Raw genomic sequence first — 14,053 nt, 5'->3', positions numbered from 1 at the left:
GCTCTGACGCAGAGGTTCCTGCCCCAATGACAAATAAAGAAACAGAGGCAGATCATACTCCCCTGGGGAATGAGAGAGAAAACAAGCTCCTCTCCTTGGGCTGGGATGAACGCATCTGTGAGCTTTAATCCATCCTCACATGAGGGAAAAAAAGCAGTAAGGAAATGCCAGCTCAGTCAGGCATTATAATATAGGATGGGGGAAGGGAAGAGGGTGATGTGGAGCATTATGGGAAATTCTCAGCTGCCCATGATGGAAATGCCAGGTTCCATGAAGAACTGGTGCCTCTGGAAACTGAGTCACCAAGGGCAGGACCACTTAGTGCCTCCTTCTCACACCAGCAACAAAAAAGTCTCTCTCGTTTCTCTTGGTCACAGCAATCAGCAAGATCAACTCCAGAGCTGAGCTGGGGGTTCCCCAGTCATCCCTTGTAGTCAGCAGGAAAGAGTGGGGTGTGACTCTCACAGAGATTGGGTAATTTGGGTCTTCTTGGAGATGTACTTCTCTGTGGAGGAGGAGGAAGGAGAGGCCAGGGAAATGCAGCTCTATCCCTTACCCTTCATTGGTAGAAGAGCCAGGGCTAGGAGATCTGGTCCAGAATTTGGGGATCCTAGTGAGCCAGGGGTGACCCTCTTCTTCATCAGGGATGCTGCGGGCCCAATACCATATCTCAGAGCCCTCAGCAGGCCCTTTTTTCCTTCCTGTATAGAAACATGTTTTCCTACGGCAGCTAGGGCTAAGTGATACAATGCGCAAAGTGCTGGGCCTGAAGTCTGAAGATCGGAGTTCAAATCTTGCTTCAGATACTTGCTAGCTGTGTGACTCTGGGCAAGTCATTTCATTGTTGTCTGACTCAGTTTCCTCCACTGTAAAATGGGATATAATAGCACCTACATCCCAGGATTTTAAGAGGATCAAATAAGATAATATTTGTAAAGTGCTTGCACTTTGAAATATTTGTTCCCCTTCCTTTCCCCTCCCCTTCTTTCAGTCTAATTGTTTCAAGGCTGCCATCCTTAGGGTTCTGTCACTGTGGTTCCCCTCTCCTGGGCCTGCCTCTGTCACCTCAGCTCCCACAGAGATAAGGCCTGGACCCAGGCAGTTGGGCTACCTCCTCTCCCAGTACAACTACAACCATGGTAGGGTTGGCCTCTCTACTCCTTCCCCTCCCCAACCCTGCTCCCCTCACCTTCCATTAAATTTACCTGAATTGCAGGAATTCTTTTTTGTTGTTGGCTTTTTTAAATTTTTATTTTGGGGGGGAGAGGTGAGGCATTCAGGGTTAAGTAACTTGCCCAAGTTCATACAGTGAGTAAATGTCAAGTGTCTGAGACTGGATTTGAACTCACATCCTGCTGACTTAAGGGCTGGTGCTCCACCATCACTGCACCACCTAGCCACCCCACAAGAGCTCTTGCTGCACAATTCTGAGAGCCCAGTTGTGAAATCAGGGAATCATGGATTTGGAATTAAAAGGCACCTCAGAGACCCTCTGTTCCAGCCTTCTCATTTTTCAGATGAGGAAACTGAGTCCCGGAGAGGTTCTAATGGCTTGCCCAAGTCACGTAGTTAGGAAGCATTAGAGTGGGGATTTGAAATTCTGGTTCTCTGACTCTACTGCTTAGCACCATGTAAGGCCCAAGGGGCAGAGGGGCTGGGCTGGGCTGGGTGGTTTGAGCTTTAGTGAATTATTTCTAATTTGCAATTTAAAAATCCTGGAATAGTGCCAGAACAAGCCAAATCCATGCCCTCAGCATAAGCAACATAGCTGGGGGTTGGGAGCCAGGATGGAAAGAAAGGCAGATGACTGGATAAAATCAAAGGTCACAAAGACCCACTCTCATCTCAGACCTTTGCCCTTCTTTTGGCATCCCTGAGCACTCTTTCCCCAAACAACCCTGCATTCATTTTTCATGTGTTATGTATACACTTACACACAATCTAGACAAGCTTTAATAACTTAAAGCTGTACTAAGATATCATAAATATTGACTGGATTGGATTGACCCATACTAGGTACTTAAGTGTTTATTGAAATGAAATAAAATCCTAACTGAGGTTCTGCTGATGATGCATTCTTGTACAAACAAATAAACAAATAGAAATCAAGAGGAATATTTCAAAATCAGGTCCTTCTTGCAGCTTCCTCTTCATGTCCCTCCTTAATTAATATCTAAAATAAAAGATCCCCCTTCTTTACTGATCTCATTTTTACCTGTGCCCTAAAGATCTTTCATTTCATTGTAAAGACAAACAACTTTGGAAGACTTAGGAACTCTGATCAAGGCAACAAGTGATCACAACTCCAGAAGATCAATGAAAAAGCGGGCCACCCCACTCCCGACAGAGAGGTCATGGAGTCAGGGTACAGAGTGAGACCTTATTTTGGACTCTGCTAATGAAGGATTTGTTTTTCTTGACTGCATATTTATTACAAGGACTTTGTTTTTTCTCTTTTTAACCCTTATGGGCAGGAGAGATGGAAAGAAGAAAGGGACTAAGGATAAGGTCCCCTCCGAGAGAGAGAGAGAGAGAGAACAGAAAGGCAGAAGGAATCCCAAATAAACAGGGCCATTTTGAAAGGCACATGTTGAATTTATTATATACTTCATGGCACACAGGCCACCTTGGCCCCTACTGCCTGAAAGCCAAGGTATGTAATGTTTTGCTCCCTCCCTGGGCTCTCTGGTGCACTTAAGGGGATTGGGGGAATGTCTGGGCTCTCTTCCAGTGGCTTCAACTCCCCCACCCCTGGATGCTGTTTCCTCAAGTGTAGGGGTGGCACCCCAGCTCCATTTAGCCACTAACAATTAGATTCATTCTTACAAAGGATTATTTATTTCAAAAGGTATAATCACAAATACACATGCTACAACCCTGCTTCCCTCTTGCACTGCCTCAGTGTCTCTGGGAGGGGAAAGGGATTATTAATGTCATAGTTTAGCTAGGTTCCCATAGAGCATAGTCCCAGTTATCTGTCTAAAATCCCTCTTGGGCTTGAGTCCCAGACACCCTGGCTTCTCAGGCTTCTGTGCCAGGCTCACTAGCTCCACCATCTTGCCTATAATCCTGGCTCCGAGGTCTCCATGGCCAAAACTACTGGATCCTGTGAGAATAACCAGCTCTTGAATCGAAGGAGGACAAGCAACACAAAACAGAAACAAATGCCTCCACTCCCATTTCTCAGAGCTGGGGTAAAAGAGAGGAAGCAGGGGAAGGAACATCCTTCCCTCCTACCTGTTCGGATGATGGCATCATCGCTGGATGAACTGGGATCTCCGCCTTCTGGACTCAGTTAATAAGAGTGGCCAAAAGGAGGGCAGTAGAAAGAAAGAATCAGAAAAGAGAGTGCCAGCTTTAAAGATGCAGAGAGCCAATCAAAGGACACTTACTGCCACCGATGCAGCAGTATATTCGGTGGAAATGCAATGGGCACCATGTTGGACAAACTAAGCATGCCCAGAGAAGTTCAGATATGTTAAGCAGAAGAGTAAGCTCGAAATAGTGGACTCACAATTTCATGTACAGTCTTCTCCTTCTGCTCCATAATGCACAGTCATCTCTTCTACATCTCAACTTTCTGCTCTGTGGTTTCGATATATTGCAGGCCAGCATGAGAAATTAAATGAGAATTGGGGGGGGGCTGAGTTTTGTGGACTGGAAGACCAACAAACAACATAGAAGAAGTTTAAAAACTCAGAAATGCAGAAAATATGTGCATAATATTGTATAATATCAGCATATTTATCTTCCAGTACCATAATAATTAAAAATTTAGAATACTCTGGTATGAAGAGAGGGCCATAAAAGTTTTCTTGGATTTTCCACATTGCCAGGGCTCTGTTCCCCTAACCCTCATGATGTGGAAGGGATAAATGTGTATGGGAATGTTCTTTTTTGGTGCTTCATAAGTTGGGAAGAAAAATTAATTGATAAACACATTCTGTTTAAAATAAACAGGAAAATAGCTAGATGGAAATATAGGATATCCCAGTATGAAGCTACTATAGTTTAGTATATCCTGTCTATACCATTAAGGGGGGCCTTTCCATATATCCTCGGCCTGTAACAGCCTTTTATTCAGGACTCCTCTTAGCCCTGCCCTATAACCAGGTTTGTTCCTTAGCCACCATCATGAGACATAGTTCAGGGATCTTATAAGGATGAAAATGACAATTTCTTCCTTTACTTTCTAATTTTGTTGATGATGTGACTTTTTCATCTTCCATATAAGCATTTGGGGTTTATTTTAGTAAATAGTGTGAGAAGTTGGGTCCTAACTTGTGCCAGACTGTTATCCAGTTTTCCCAGAAATTTTTGTCAAATAGTGAGTCTTTCCCCCCTTCCCACTCCACCCCCCTCCACTGGGATCTTTGGGTTTAGCAAACACTATGCCACTGGATTTGTTTACTTCTCTTTGTTTTCTATCTAATCAACCACTGATCAACCCTTTAGACTGTAAGCTCCTTGAGGGCAAGGACTGTCTTTTGCCCCTTTTTGTATCCCCACTGTTTTTCACAATGCCTAGCACATAGTAGGTGTTTTAAAATATTTATTGGTTGATTATTAACCAGTGCCAAACTAGTTAATTTGAGTTTTGGTACTCTTTCTTCCCCCTTTCTTTTCATTATTACTCTTGAGATTCTAGACCTTTTGTTCCTCCAAATAAACAGATACTTAAAATGTTTTGAGAACTGTTTCAATTTAATTTGTTTCCTTTGTGATTCTACATATCTTATCAATTAAATTAGGAATTTTATTAATTAAAAACATGATTCAGAGAAGAGTTTGTTCATCAGTACCCATAAGCTTCACCAGAATGCCGGAGGAATCTATGACATTAAAAACAAAGGTTGAGAGCCCCTACTTTACAGCGAGGTCAGGTTCTTTTGCCCCTGAGGTTACCCATCCCAAGCTCAGCTCAGGGGTGTTATATAAAAGTCTGTATAGTAGTTTGTGCCTCTGGTTTGCGTCATTGTGACGGGTCGGTCCTTCTCGTTTGAGGTACAAATGAACCATCCAGGATAAGCAGCTGACTCAAAGGTTGATGTGCTTTCAGTCTGGTTTTGGTAAAAGAGGAAAGGCTTCTGTGCATTCTCTGTATGGTACAGTTTCATTATCTGATTATTCTGTGGAGCAAAAAGAAAAAACCTTTTAGAGGAGATGTCTTGGGAAAGAGTAGGGACAGGTGGGAACTAAACAGATTTGTGGTCAAAGACTCCTAATAGTGAATGAAGATAGCAGAAGCAAAAGAAGAGATGAGGGACAACCTGGGAACAGTCAGGTTGGGGGAACCTGCTTCTGAATATTCCAGATGATGGAGAATGGAGACCACATGAAGGTGCTCTGTGACTGTTTCTCGCCTTTTGGTTGACTGCTGACCCAGAAATGGGCATGCATACAAAAGTCACTAACTGACCAAATCTCTTCTTCTCACCTCAAGCCATTTGAATGAAGTGGAAGAAATACTGTAAGAGCTCCTCCCTGACCTGGTCACCACATAGAAAATGTTTTTCCCAGTTCCTAGACTCATCAGCAGAGATTCCAAAAGATTTTCTTCACCAAACAGTGAACAGACGAGAAACAGTTAGAGAACACTTGTGCAAGGTCTGAAGTGGTGAGAGAGCTGGTCCCCTCCATTCCTCCATAAGGAATTTGTAAAAGTTGCCTCAGCAGCCAGGTGACACAGTGGACAGAGTGCCAGGCCTGGAGTCAGGAAGACCTGAGCCTCAGACACTTACTAGCTGTGTGGCCCTGGGCAAGTTTCTTGTTTGCCTCAGTTTCTTTATCTGCAAAATGAGCTGGAGAAGGAAATGACAAACCACTCCAGTATCTTTGCCAGTAAACCCACAAAAGGGGTCACAAAAAGTCAGACACAACTGAAAAATGATTGAACAACAGAAGTTGTCTCACTGAATGTGCATGCTTCCAAGGACTAGCCACTCATTTGTTGCATTCCCAAGAGCCTCCTCCTGGCCCTAGGACTCTGGCATGAGTTCCTCTAGGTAATGACTATGCAAAATACATACATATACACATACATACACATACACACATACACATGCACATACACATTTACATATACACACATGCATACACACATACATACCCATACATATACACATATGTACATGTACACACACATACATACACATACACATGCATGCACATACACATGCATATGCACACATACGCATACACACACATACACATACACATACACATACACATACACATACACATACACATACACATACACGTATACGTATACGTATACATATACATAATTTCCCCCTGTGGTCTGAGGCAGGGCAAGACAGTGCAGGGAGAACATCTACAATAAATGTGTAGCTAATGTAATCGCAGGCCCAAATTCTGTCTAACTGGGCAGTTCTGATGGACTGAAATTTCAAAATAATAGTTAACATTTAAATGGTGCTTTAAATATTGCAAATCACTGTTTATAGCAGCTCTTTTGATGGTGGCAAGGAATTGGAAATTGAGGGGATGTCCATCAATTGGGGAATGACTGATCAAGCTGTTGTATATGATTGAGATGGAATACTATTAAACTGTAAGAAATGACAAGCTGGATGTTCTCAGAAAAATTTGGACTTAAATGAACCGATACAAAGTGAAACAGAACCAGAACATCATACACAATAACAGCTATATTGCATGATGATCTACTATGAATAGCTTAGCTATTTTCAGCAATACAATGATCTAAGACAATTCTGAAGGACTCATGATGAAAGGTGCTGTCCATCTCCAGAGAAAGAACTGGTGGAGCTTGAATGCAGATCAAAAATACTTTCTCTTTACTTTCTTTATTTGTTTTTTTGTCTCTCTTTTCTATCATAGCATGACTTACATGAAAATGTGTTTTGCATGACTACACATATATAACCTGTGTCAAATTGCTTGTCTTCTCCATTGGGGAGGGAAGGAAGAGAGGGAAGGAGAGAATTTGGAACTCAAAATTAGAAAAAAAAAGATGTTAAAAATTTTTACGTGTAATTGGGGGAAAACAAAATATTAAATTTTAAAAATGAAAAAAAGTTTTTCAGAGCACTTCAGATATGTTAACTCATCTTATCCTCAAAGCAACCCTACCTACCTCACAGGTAAGTGCTGTTTCTTCCCCATTTTACGGATGAAGAAACTGGCACAGAAAAGTTAGATGACTTGCTTAGGATCACACAGCCAGTAAGTGTCTGAGTCCAGATTTGAACTCAGGTCTTCTTGACTCCAGACCCAGGGCTGTATCCTTTACACCACATAGTTCTCAGAAAAAGACATTTAGAAGTGGGAAAGAAAGACAAGGACAGTAATCTTGTCTGCCTGCCTCCCTCTCTTAATTCCCAAGCACATTATTACTCAATAGATTCTTCTACATGTACCAAGATCTCTGATTTCAGTGATAGGGGCACTTCCTCCACTCACACCTTAGTAACTTGAGGATAGCAGATGGTCTATGAGTGGCTTTGGCCCTCACCTGATCTCTCAGTGGTGATGAGCCTTTCTGAATTTATTAAGCCTACTCTGAAGATGACAGACACAGAGTCTCCTGCCATATCCATACTCAGAGTCTTTCCAGCTTAAGAGGACCTGTCAAAGTTTGAGTTTTGCTAACATAGCCTTGGTATATAGGGTCACCATCACCTCATAAAGAGACAATTATAGTAGGACTTTACCTGATTATAGACATTTATTATATCTAATATCTATCTAATTAGACATCTATCAATCCTTCTATATGTCCATCTATCTATCTATCTATCTGTCTATCTATCCCTCCATCCATCCATTTGTCTATTAATCTATCTCTCCATCCATTCATGTATCCATGTATCTATCCATCCATCCATCCATCTATTCATTGATATCTCCATCCATCCATTCATCTATCTATGTATCTATCTGTCTGTTTATCTATCCATCCATCCATCCATCCATCCATCCATCCATCCATCCATCTATCTATCATCCTTCTGTCTCTGGAGTTAGAGAACCTGGGTTCAAATCCTGCCTCTCAGACCTTGCGTAAGTCATAACCTCTCAGTTTCCTCACCTGTGAAATGGGGAAAATAATTGCACCTACCTCACAAAGTTATTGTGATGATCCAATGAGAAAACACAAGTAAAGTGCTTTGAAAACTTTAAAGCTTTGCAAATACTAGCTATTACTAGACAAGATTTAAACCAACATCTCCCAGACTCCAAGTGCCACCTTCTATCTACCATACCACGCTGTCTTGCCCAGGGTTACATAGCCAGAGTGTGTCAGAATCTAGACAGGCTGACCTAGCTCTGGGGCAAGCTCTCTATCCTGTACCCCACAATGCACTGGAATCCTATGAGGAAAGGACAGCTAGTAGGCTCAGTGGATAGAGTGCTGGGCCTGGAGTCAGGAGGAACTGAGTTCAAATCCAGCTTAGCTATGTGATCTTGAAGAAGTCACTTAACTTTGTTTGCCTCAGTTTTCTAATCTGTAAAATGAGCTGGGAAAGGAAATGGCAAACCACTCCAGTATCTTTGCCCCAGATGGTGTCACAAAGAGTTGGACACAACTAAAGTGACTCAACAATGACCTGGCAAAGATTGCTCAGGAAGAATTAAAGGAAAATACTAAAAGAATGCCATTACCTTGGAGGCATTGAAGTCATCGTTTGTATTTGTCATCGTTTGTCACTGTTTGTATTTGCGTTCAATTTTAAGGTTTTAATGAAACATTAAAGGGAAAAAGTGAGGGAGATCAGCTCTACATAGACAGGTGCTTCGCTCTTGCCAATCCTTTTCCTCTAAAAGGTGGTAGGCTCCAGGGAGGAATCTAGCAGAGTCACCACCTAGAAACAATGGCAGAAGCCATAGTTTCTGCTGAGTTAAGGTTTCCAGAATGTCATACATAAATATGTTCACACGACATACTAGAACACTGGGATTCATCCACACCTTTGCTTTTGCCAATTGGGGAGAAATGAGTGTTTTTCCTAGTCTCTCACCTTTAACTTCAGGATTGGCTGCCCTCCACTTTCTTCACAGAACAAACAGAGTTCTTTGCCCCTTATTCCTAGATAAATAGCTGTGCCATGGTTTCCCGCCAAGCATTCTTTGTCTCTACATGGCACTGATTCCAAATCAACTGGGGACAGAGAGAAAGTGGAGTAAGTCATGACATTTAGCACAATGCGATGGGTGCATAGATATGAGCCCGGTATAAGGGAGGGGAGGAGAGTGGTGTGGATGCTGCTTTTGGAAAAGCCTTAATCACAGGGAGAGAAAGTCTTCTCCAGAGCCACCCTCCTTCTCAATGCTGGTGGCCTGAAAGGAGCTGGTGGGTCTTCATCTCTCAGCGAACACTCAGGTGAGACCCAGGCAGATAGATGGGTCACAAGAAACATGTTTCCAGTGCTTTCTCCCAAATAGTTAGGGTTTCTTTCTATCTTGTGAGGTAAGCATTGATATTTTAGCTGTCTTCTAAATTGAGAATGGATACCTTGAACTGGATATCCCATAGACATCTTAAACTCAAAATGTCCAAAATTAAATTTACTCTCTTTCTCCCAAACTCTCCCCACTTCGTACCTTCCTTGTCATAGAACTAGGTGGCTCTTAAACTTTCCTGTGTCTTGGAACCCTTGGGCAGCCTGGTGAAGCATCTGGGCCCCTTCTCAGAATCATGTATTTAAATGCATAAAATAAAATAATACAATCTTATAGAAGGGAACTAATGATATTGAAATATAAGTATTAAATTCTTTTTTTAAAAGCTTCCATACCCCAAGTTAAGAACTCCCATGGCTGAAATGCTCTCCCTCCTCATCTCAGTCTCCTGGTTTTTCTGGTTTCTCTCAAGTCTAAAATCTCACCTTCTACAAGAGACCTTTCCCAATCCCCAACCCCCACCTACTAATGGTTTCCCCTTGAAGAATGTCTTCATCTACTCTGTATGACCTAGATAGATACATGTTATCTCTCCCTTTAGCTTGTGAGTTCCTTGACAGCAGGGACCATGTTTTTACCTTTCTTTGGCTCCCCATTACTTAGTACATCAATAAAGGCTAATGGACTGACTAGAAGGGACCACGTAGGAGTGGCCATCTGAAAACAGGCTCACCAGGAGTCACTTCATCGCTGTGTGGTGTTGCTATAAGAGTGTTATTCCGCAGGTCCAACACTTTCTGGTTGAAATCTCGAATATGGAACGGAGAAGGTGTTGGCACTGACACTAGAGAATAAAATGAAAATTCCATTAATCTAACTTTTAGGGATAAAGCCGGGGCTATGGAAGTATCTTCTGATTTCCTAAGGGGTAGACTTGGCCTGTAATAAGGCAGAATGGAAACAAGGAATGGAAGAGAGAGAAGAAAAGAGTTTTTAAAAATTAAGCACCTTGGTTGACTCTCCATGAAAGGCAAAGACTCAAGAAAGATTTAGAAAAATTATTTGGGAGACTATTTTAACAATATAACATCTCTGTGACAGATGAGATTGGCCAGGCATCATCTGATCTAGTTAAGAGGAAGCGAGTGATGGACCCAAATCAATCAGGCACAGAGAGACAACCCTGTACTACAACAGGGATAAGGATAAGGCTGAAAACTTTTAGGTTCCTACAAACAGGGTTAAAAGAATCCAAATTTGCAAAGCTAGTGTTAGATATACAACTGTGGTTCTGTTCAGCCCATGTCCAGGTCACAGTGGAGGGGAAGAAACATCCTCTGACTTCTCCAGCACCTCCACTCATCCCACGTCATCCCCATTCCTGTTCGTGCTAGTCAGTCCATGTCCCAACCCCAGGCACCCTCTATGTTCTCGATACTACTACTTTAGGCTCTCCTCCCTGGTGGGAGAAGGCAAAAGGATTTCCTCAGGCCCCACATCCCTTCCACTATTCCCCAATAGCAATGACCAAACTCTTATGTAATTTAAAAGACCCTTAGTATAAGGCATATAAAATAATCCTATGATTATAATATTATAGGAATATATAATTGAGTAGCTGGGACAAGGTGGAGGATAAAACAAGATAGAAGAAAAACAACAGCAAGAACCCATATTGTGAACAGTTTAATCCTAACCCTCATCATTAACTGGTTCCATTCAGACTCAATTTCTTTGATCTTTCTGCTAACTCAGTTCTAGGTCCTTTTCTATGGGAAATTGATGATGACAATGATGACAGCATTTATATAGCACATAGTGCCTGGCAAATAGTAGGTGCTTAACACATGCTTGTTTACTTGACTCATCTCATTTGATTCTCACAACACACCTGAAGTATTATTACACCCATTTTACAGATGAAGCAGCTGAGGGAGCTTAAGTGACTTGTTCAGAGTCACACAGCCGGTAGTCATCCAAAGGAAGATTCAAACACAGCTCTTCCCGACTCCAAGGCTAGAACTCTATCCACCACTAGATGGATACCTGACCGGGTATCTACACTTCAGCTCTTGGGAATCTCTTTCTCTTGCCTTCCAGGAGTCCAGGTTCTAGGCAAGGATCAACTTCCCATCAATCAGACATTTCTTGGCTGTGTGACCCTGATCTTACTCAATCTCTCTCATCCTCAGTTTACTCGTCAGTAAAATTGGGATATCACCAGAACACGGCACTCCCTCCCATTGTGAGGATCGAATGAGATAATCTGTGTAAAACATTTTGCAAACCTTAACTTGCTACTACTATTACTATAAAATGCCTTCTCTCCTTGGACTAACAGAATGTCTCGTTCTGAACCTGGCACCCTTATAGTCCTACCCTGGATCTCCATCCATTGGCCAAGTTGCGTTGACAGACATATCCTAGGACCAAAGAAAACTAGACAGTTTTCCTTGTGTTTAGCTCTTGCTCTTATCACCTTCTGATATCAGGTGGTGATTCACTGGCCCAGCTACTTACACTGGCGTTCATCATTTTTCTGCATGGTTGGGTCTTCTCAACACCTGCAGATACAGGATGGAAGTCGTGTCAGTAGAATACATTAATTTATTCATTGAACATGTATTTAAGTGCCTACTATATGACAACCGCTAGGAATGCAGAGACAAAAAAAAGAAAGAAAATGGACCTGCCCTCAAGGAGATTACATTCTGTTGAGGATATACAATGTGTGAACAGATAAATAATATCAAAATGTAAACACCAGTCATAATAATAACTAGCATTTATATAGCGCTTTAAGTTTGCAGGGCTTTATAAATATTATCTTATTTGTTCCTCATAATAACCCTGGGAAGTGGGTGCTAGTATTATTATTCCATCTTTACAGATGGGAAAACTGAGGCAGACAGAGTTTAAGTGACTTGCCAAGTAAGTGGGCGAGGCTGGATTTGAATTCAGGTGTTCCTGACTCCATGTCCACTGTGCCATTTAGTTGCCTCTGATAGAAGTATAAATAGTACTCATATACTCTCACCGCAAAGCCTCCAGGGGACATCATTTAAACCAGTAACACTGAATCCCTTAGGTGCCTCAGTCTAACACTGCTCCCATCCCTAGGGAAGAGGGAAGGGGTCAGGCACCTCCTGGGGTCCCAGAGGATCTCACAACAAAGCACTGCCTTGAGGCCCTGGATTCTGACCCTGGACCAGCTTCCATCAGGACCCACAGTCATCATGGAAGCTTGAGGTAACAGCAACACAAAGGTAGGTATGAGGAAGACAGTACCTGTGTAACACCCTTGTCCCTGTGGCCCCAGGTCAGAGCTGCTGTTCCGAGAGGTCTCAAAGTATCTTCTGCAATTCTCTGCCTTTAATAGACAAGCATAGTAGGAGCCTCAGTACTTCCACAGAGACATCTCCACAGGCTGAAGTCATCAAGAAATAGCTCTTTCTGGGGGTGGAGCTTCTTGGGTGGGGAGCTGCCCAAGCAGCAGCATAAGGGTGGGTCAGTCCAGATACCCCAGGGGACAAGCCCTATTTGAGCCAGCAGGAAATGTACAAAGTGACATCAGATGAGTTTCACAAAAGGAACAGACTCTGGTTTTCACGAGATCATAGATTTAGAGTTGGAAGTATCCTTTAGCAAAAGACGTAAAGGGCCTTGGAGGTCACTGAGTTCATCTCTCCCACCCCATTTTACAGATGAAGAAAGAGAGGCCCAGAAAATGTGGTGATCTGCCCAAGGTCATAAGTATTAGAGCCAAGATCTGAACTCAATGGCTGCTGACTTTAGAGCCACTGTTTGCTCAAGGTCATGCAGGTAGTTTAATAATAATAGCTAGCATTTATATGGTGCCTTAAGATTTGCAAAGCACTGTACAAGTATTATCTCATTTGGTTCTCACAACAAACCTGGGAGGTACGTGCTATTATTATCCCCATTTTACAGATGAAGAAATTGAGGTAAACATAAATTAAGGGACTTGTCCAAGGTCACACAGCTAATAAGTGTCTGAGGCTGGGTTTGAACTTGTCCTCCAGACTTCGGGTCCAACACTTTATCTGCTGCTCTTGAACCTGACTCCATCTCCAGAATTATGGGTTTAATACGGCATCTAGAGGTGAAAAGTTTAGAAAATGAGCCCACAATTTTCCAGGGACGGTATGTCCCAGGGGCCCTGAAGTTTACATGACAGGTTCTATCATAGTTCACTTAGAGTACAAAAGAGCTGGACCACTTCAACATTTCTAGAATCCCTTCTTTCTTCATCATGAGTACCTGGAAGCAGAAAGGGGGGTTCCATGGATAGGAATCCTACCTCAGACACTGACTAGCTGTGTGACCCTAGACAAGTTGCTTACCTCTGTTTGCCTCAGTTTCCTCATTTGTAAAATGAGCTGGAGAAGAGAATGGCAAACCATCGCAGTATCCCTGCCAAGAAAAACCCCAATGGGGTCATGAAGAGTAGGACAGGACTAAAATGACCAAAGTAACAACAAATGACCTGCCACAGGTGTGGACGTGTGCTTCGGCCCTAGCTCTGGATGCTCGTGTGCCCTGTTCTCACAAAGGCTCTGTATTGAGGCCATCTGTTATGAACGTCTCCATCTCCCCTTGTTCATATCGAGCCCCTGGACATCCTAGAGAATCCTCTCCCACTTCC

General features: G+C 42.6%; 1 protein-coding gene across 1 annotated transcript; it reads right to left on the bottom strand.

Moving 5' to 3' along the window:
• Nucleotides 1-4,916: 4,916 nt before the first annotated feature.
• Nucleotides 4,917-11,932, bottom strand: LOC118842704 (interleukin-36 alpha-like). The gene is made up of 4 exons (XM_036750094.1): nucleotides 11,908-11,932; nucleotides 10,121-10,231; nucleotides 9,006-9,145; nucleotides 4,917-5,129 (listed from the first exon to the last, which is right to left on the bottom strand). Exons 1-4 carry the CDS (start codon nucleotides 11,930-11,932, stop codon nucleotides 4,917-4,919), a joined length of 489 nt encoding a protein of 162 aa, XP_036605989.1.
• Nucleotides 11,933-14,053: the final 2,121 nt, after the last annotated feature.

Source organism: Trichosurus vulpecula, chromosome 3 (genome assembly GCF_011100635.1).
Source record: "Trichosurus vulpecula isolate mTriVul1 chromosome 3, mTriVul1.pri, whole genome shotgun sequence".
Lineage (NCBI taxonomy): Eukaryota > Metazoa > Chordata > Mammalia > Diprotodontia > Phalangeridae > Trichosurus > Trichosurus vulpecula.
The sequence above is the reverse complement of the archived record's forward strand: the minus strand, read 5'-3'. Positions and strand labels throughout refer to the sequence as shown.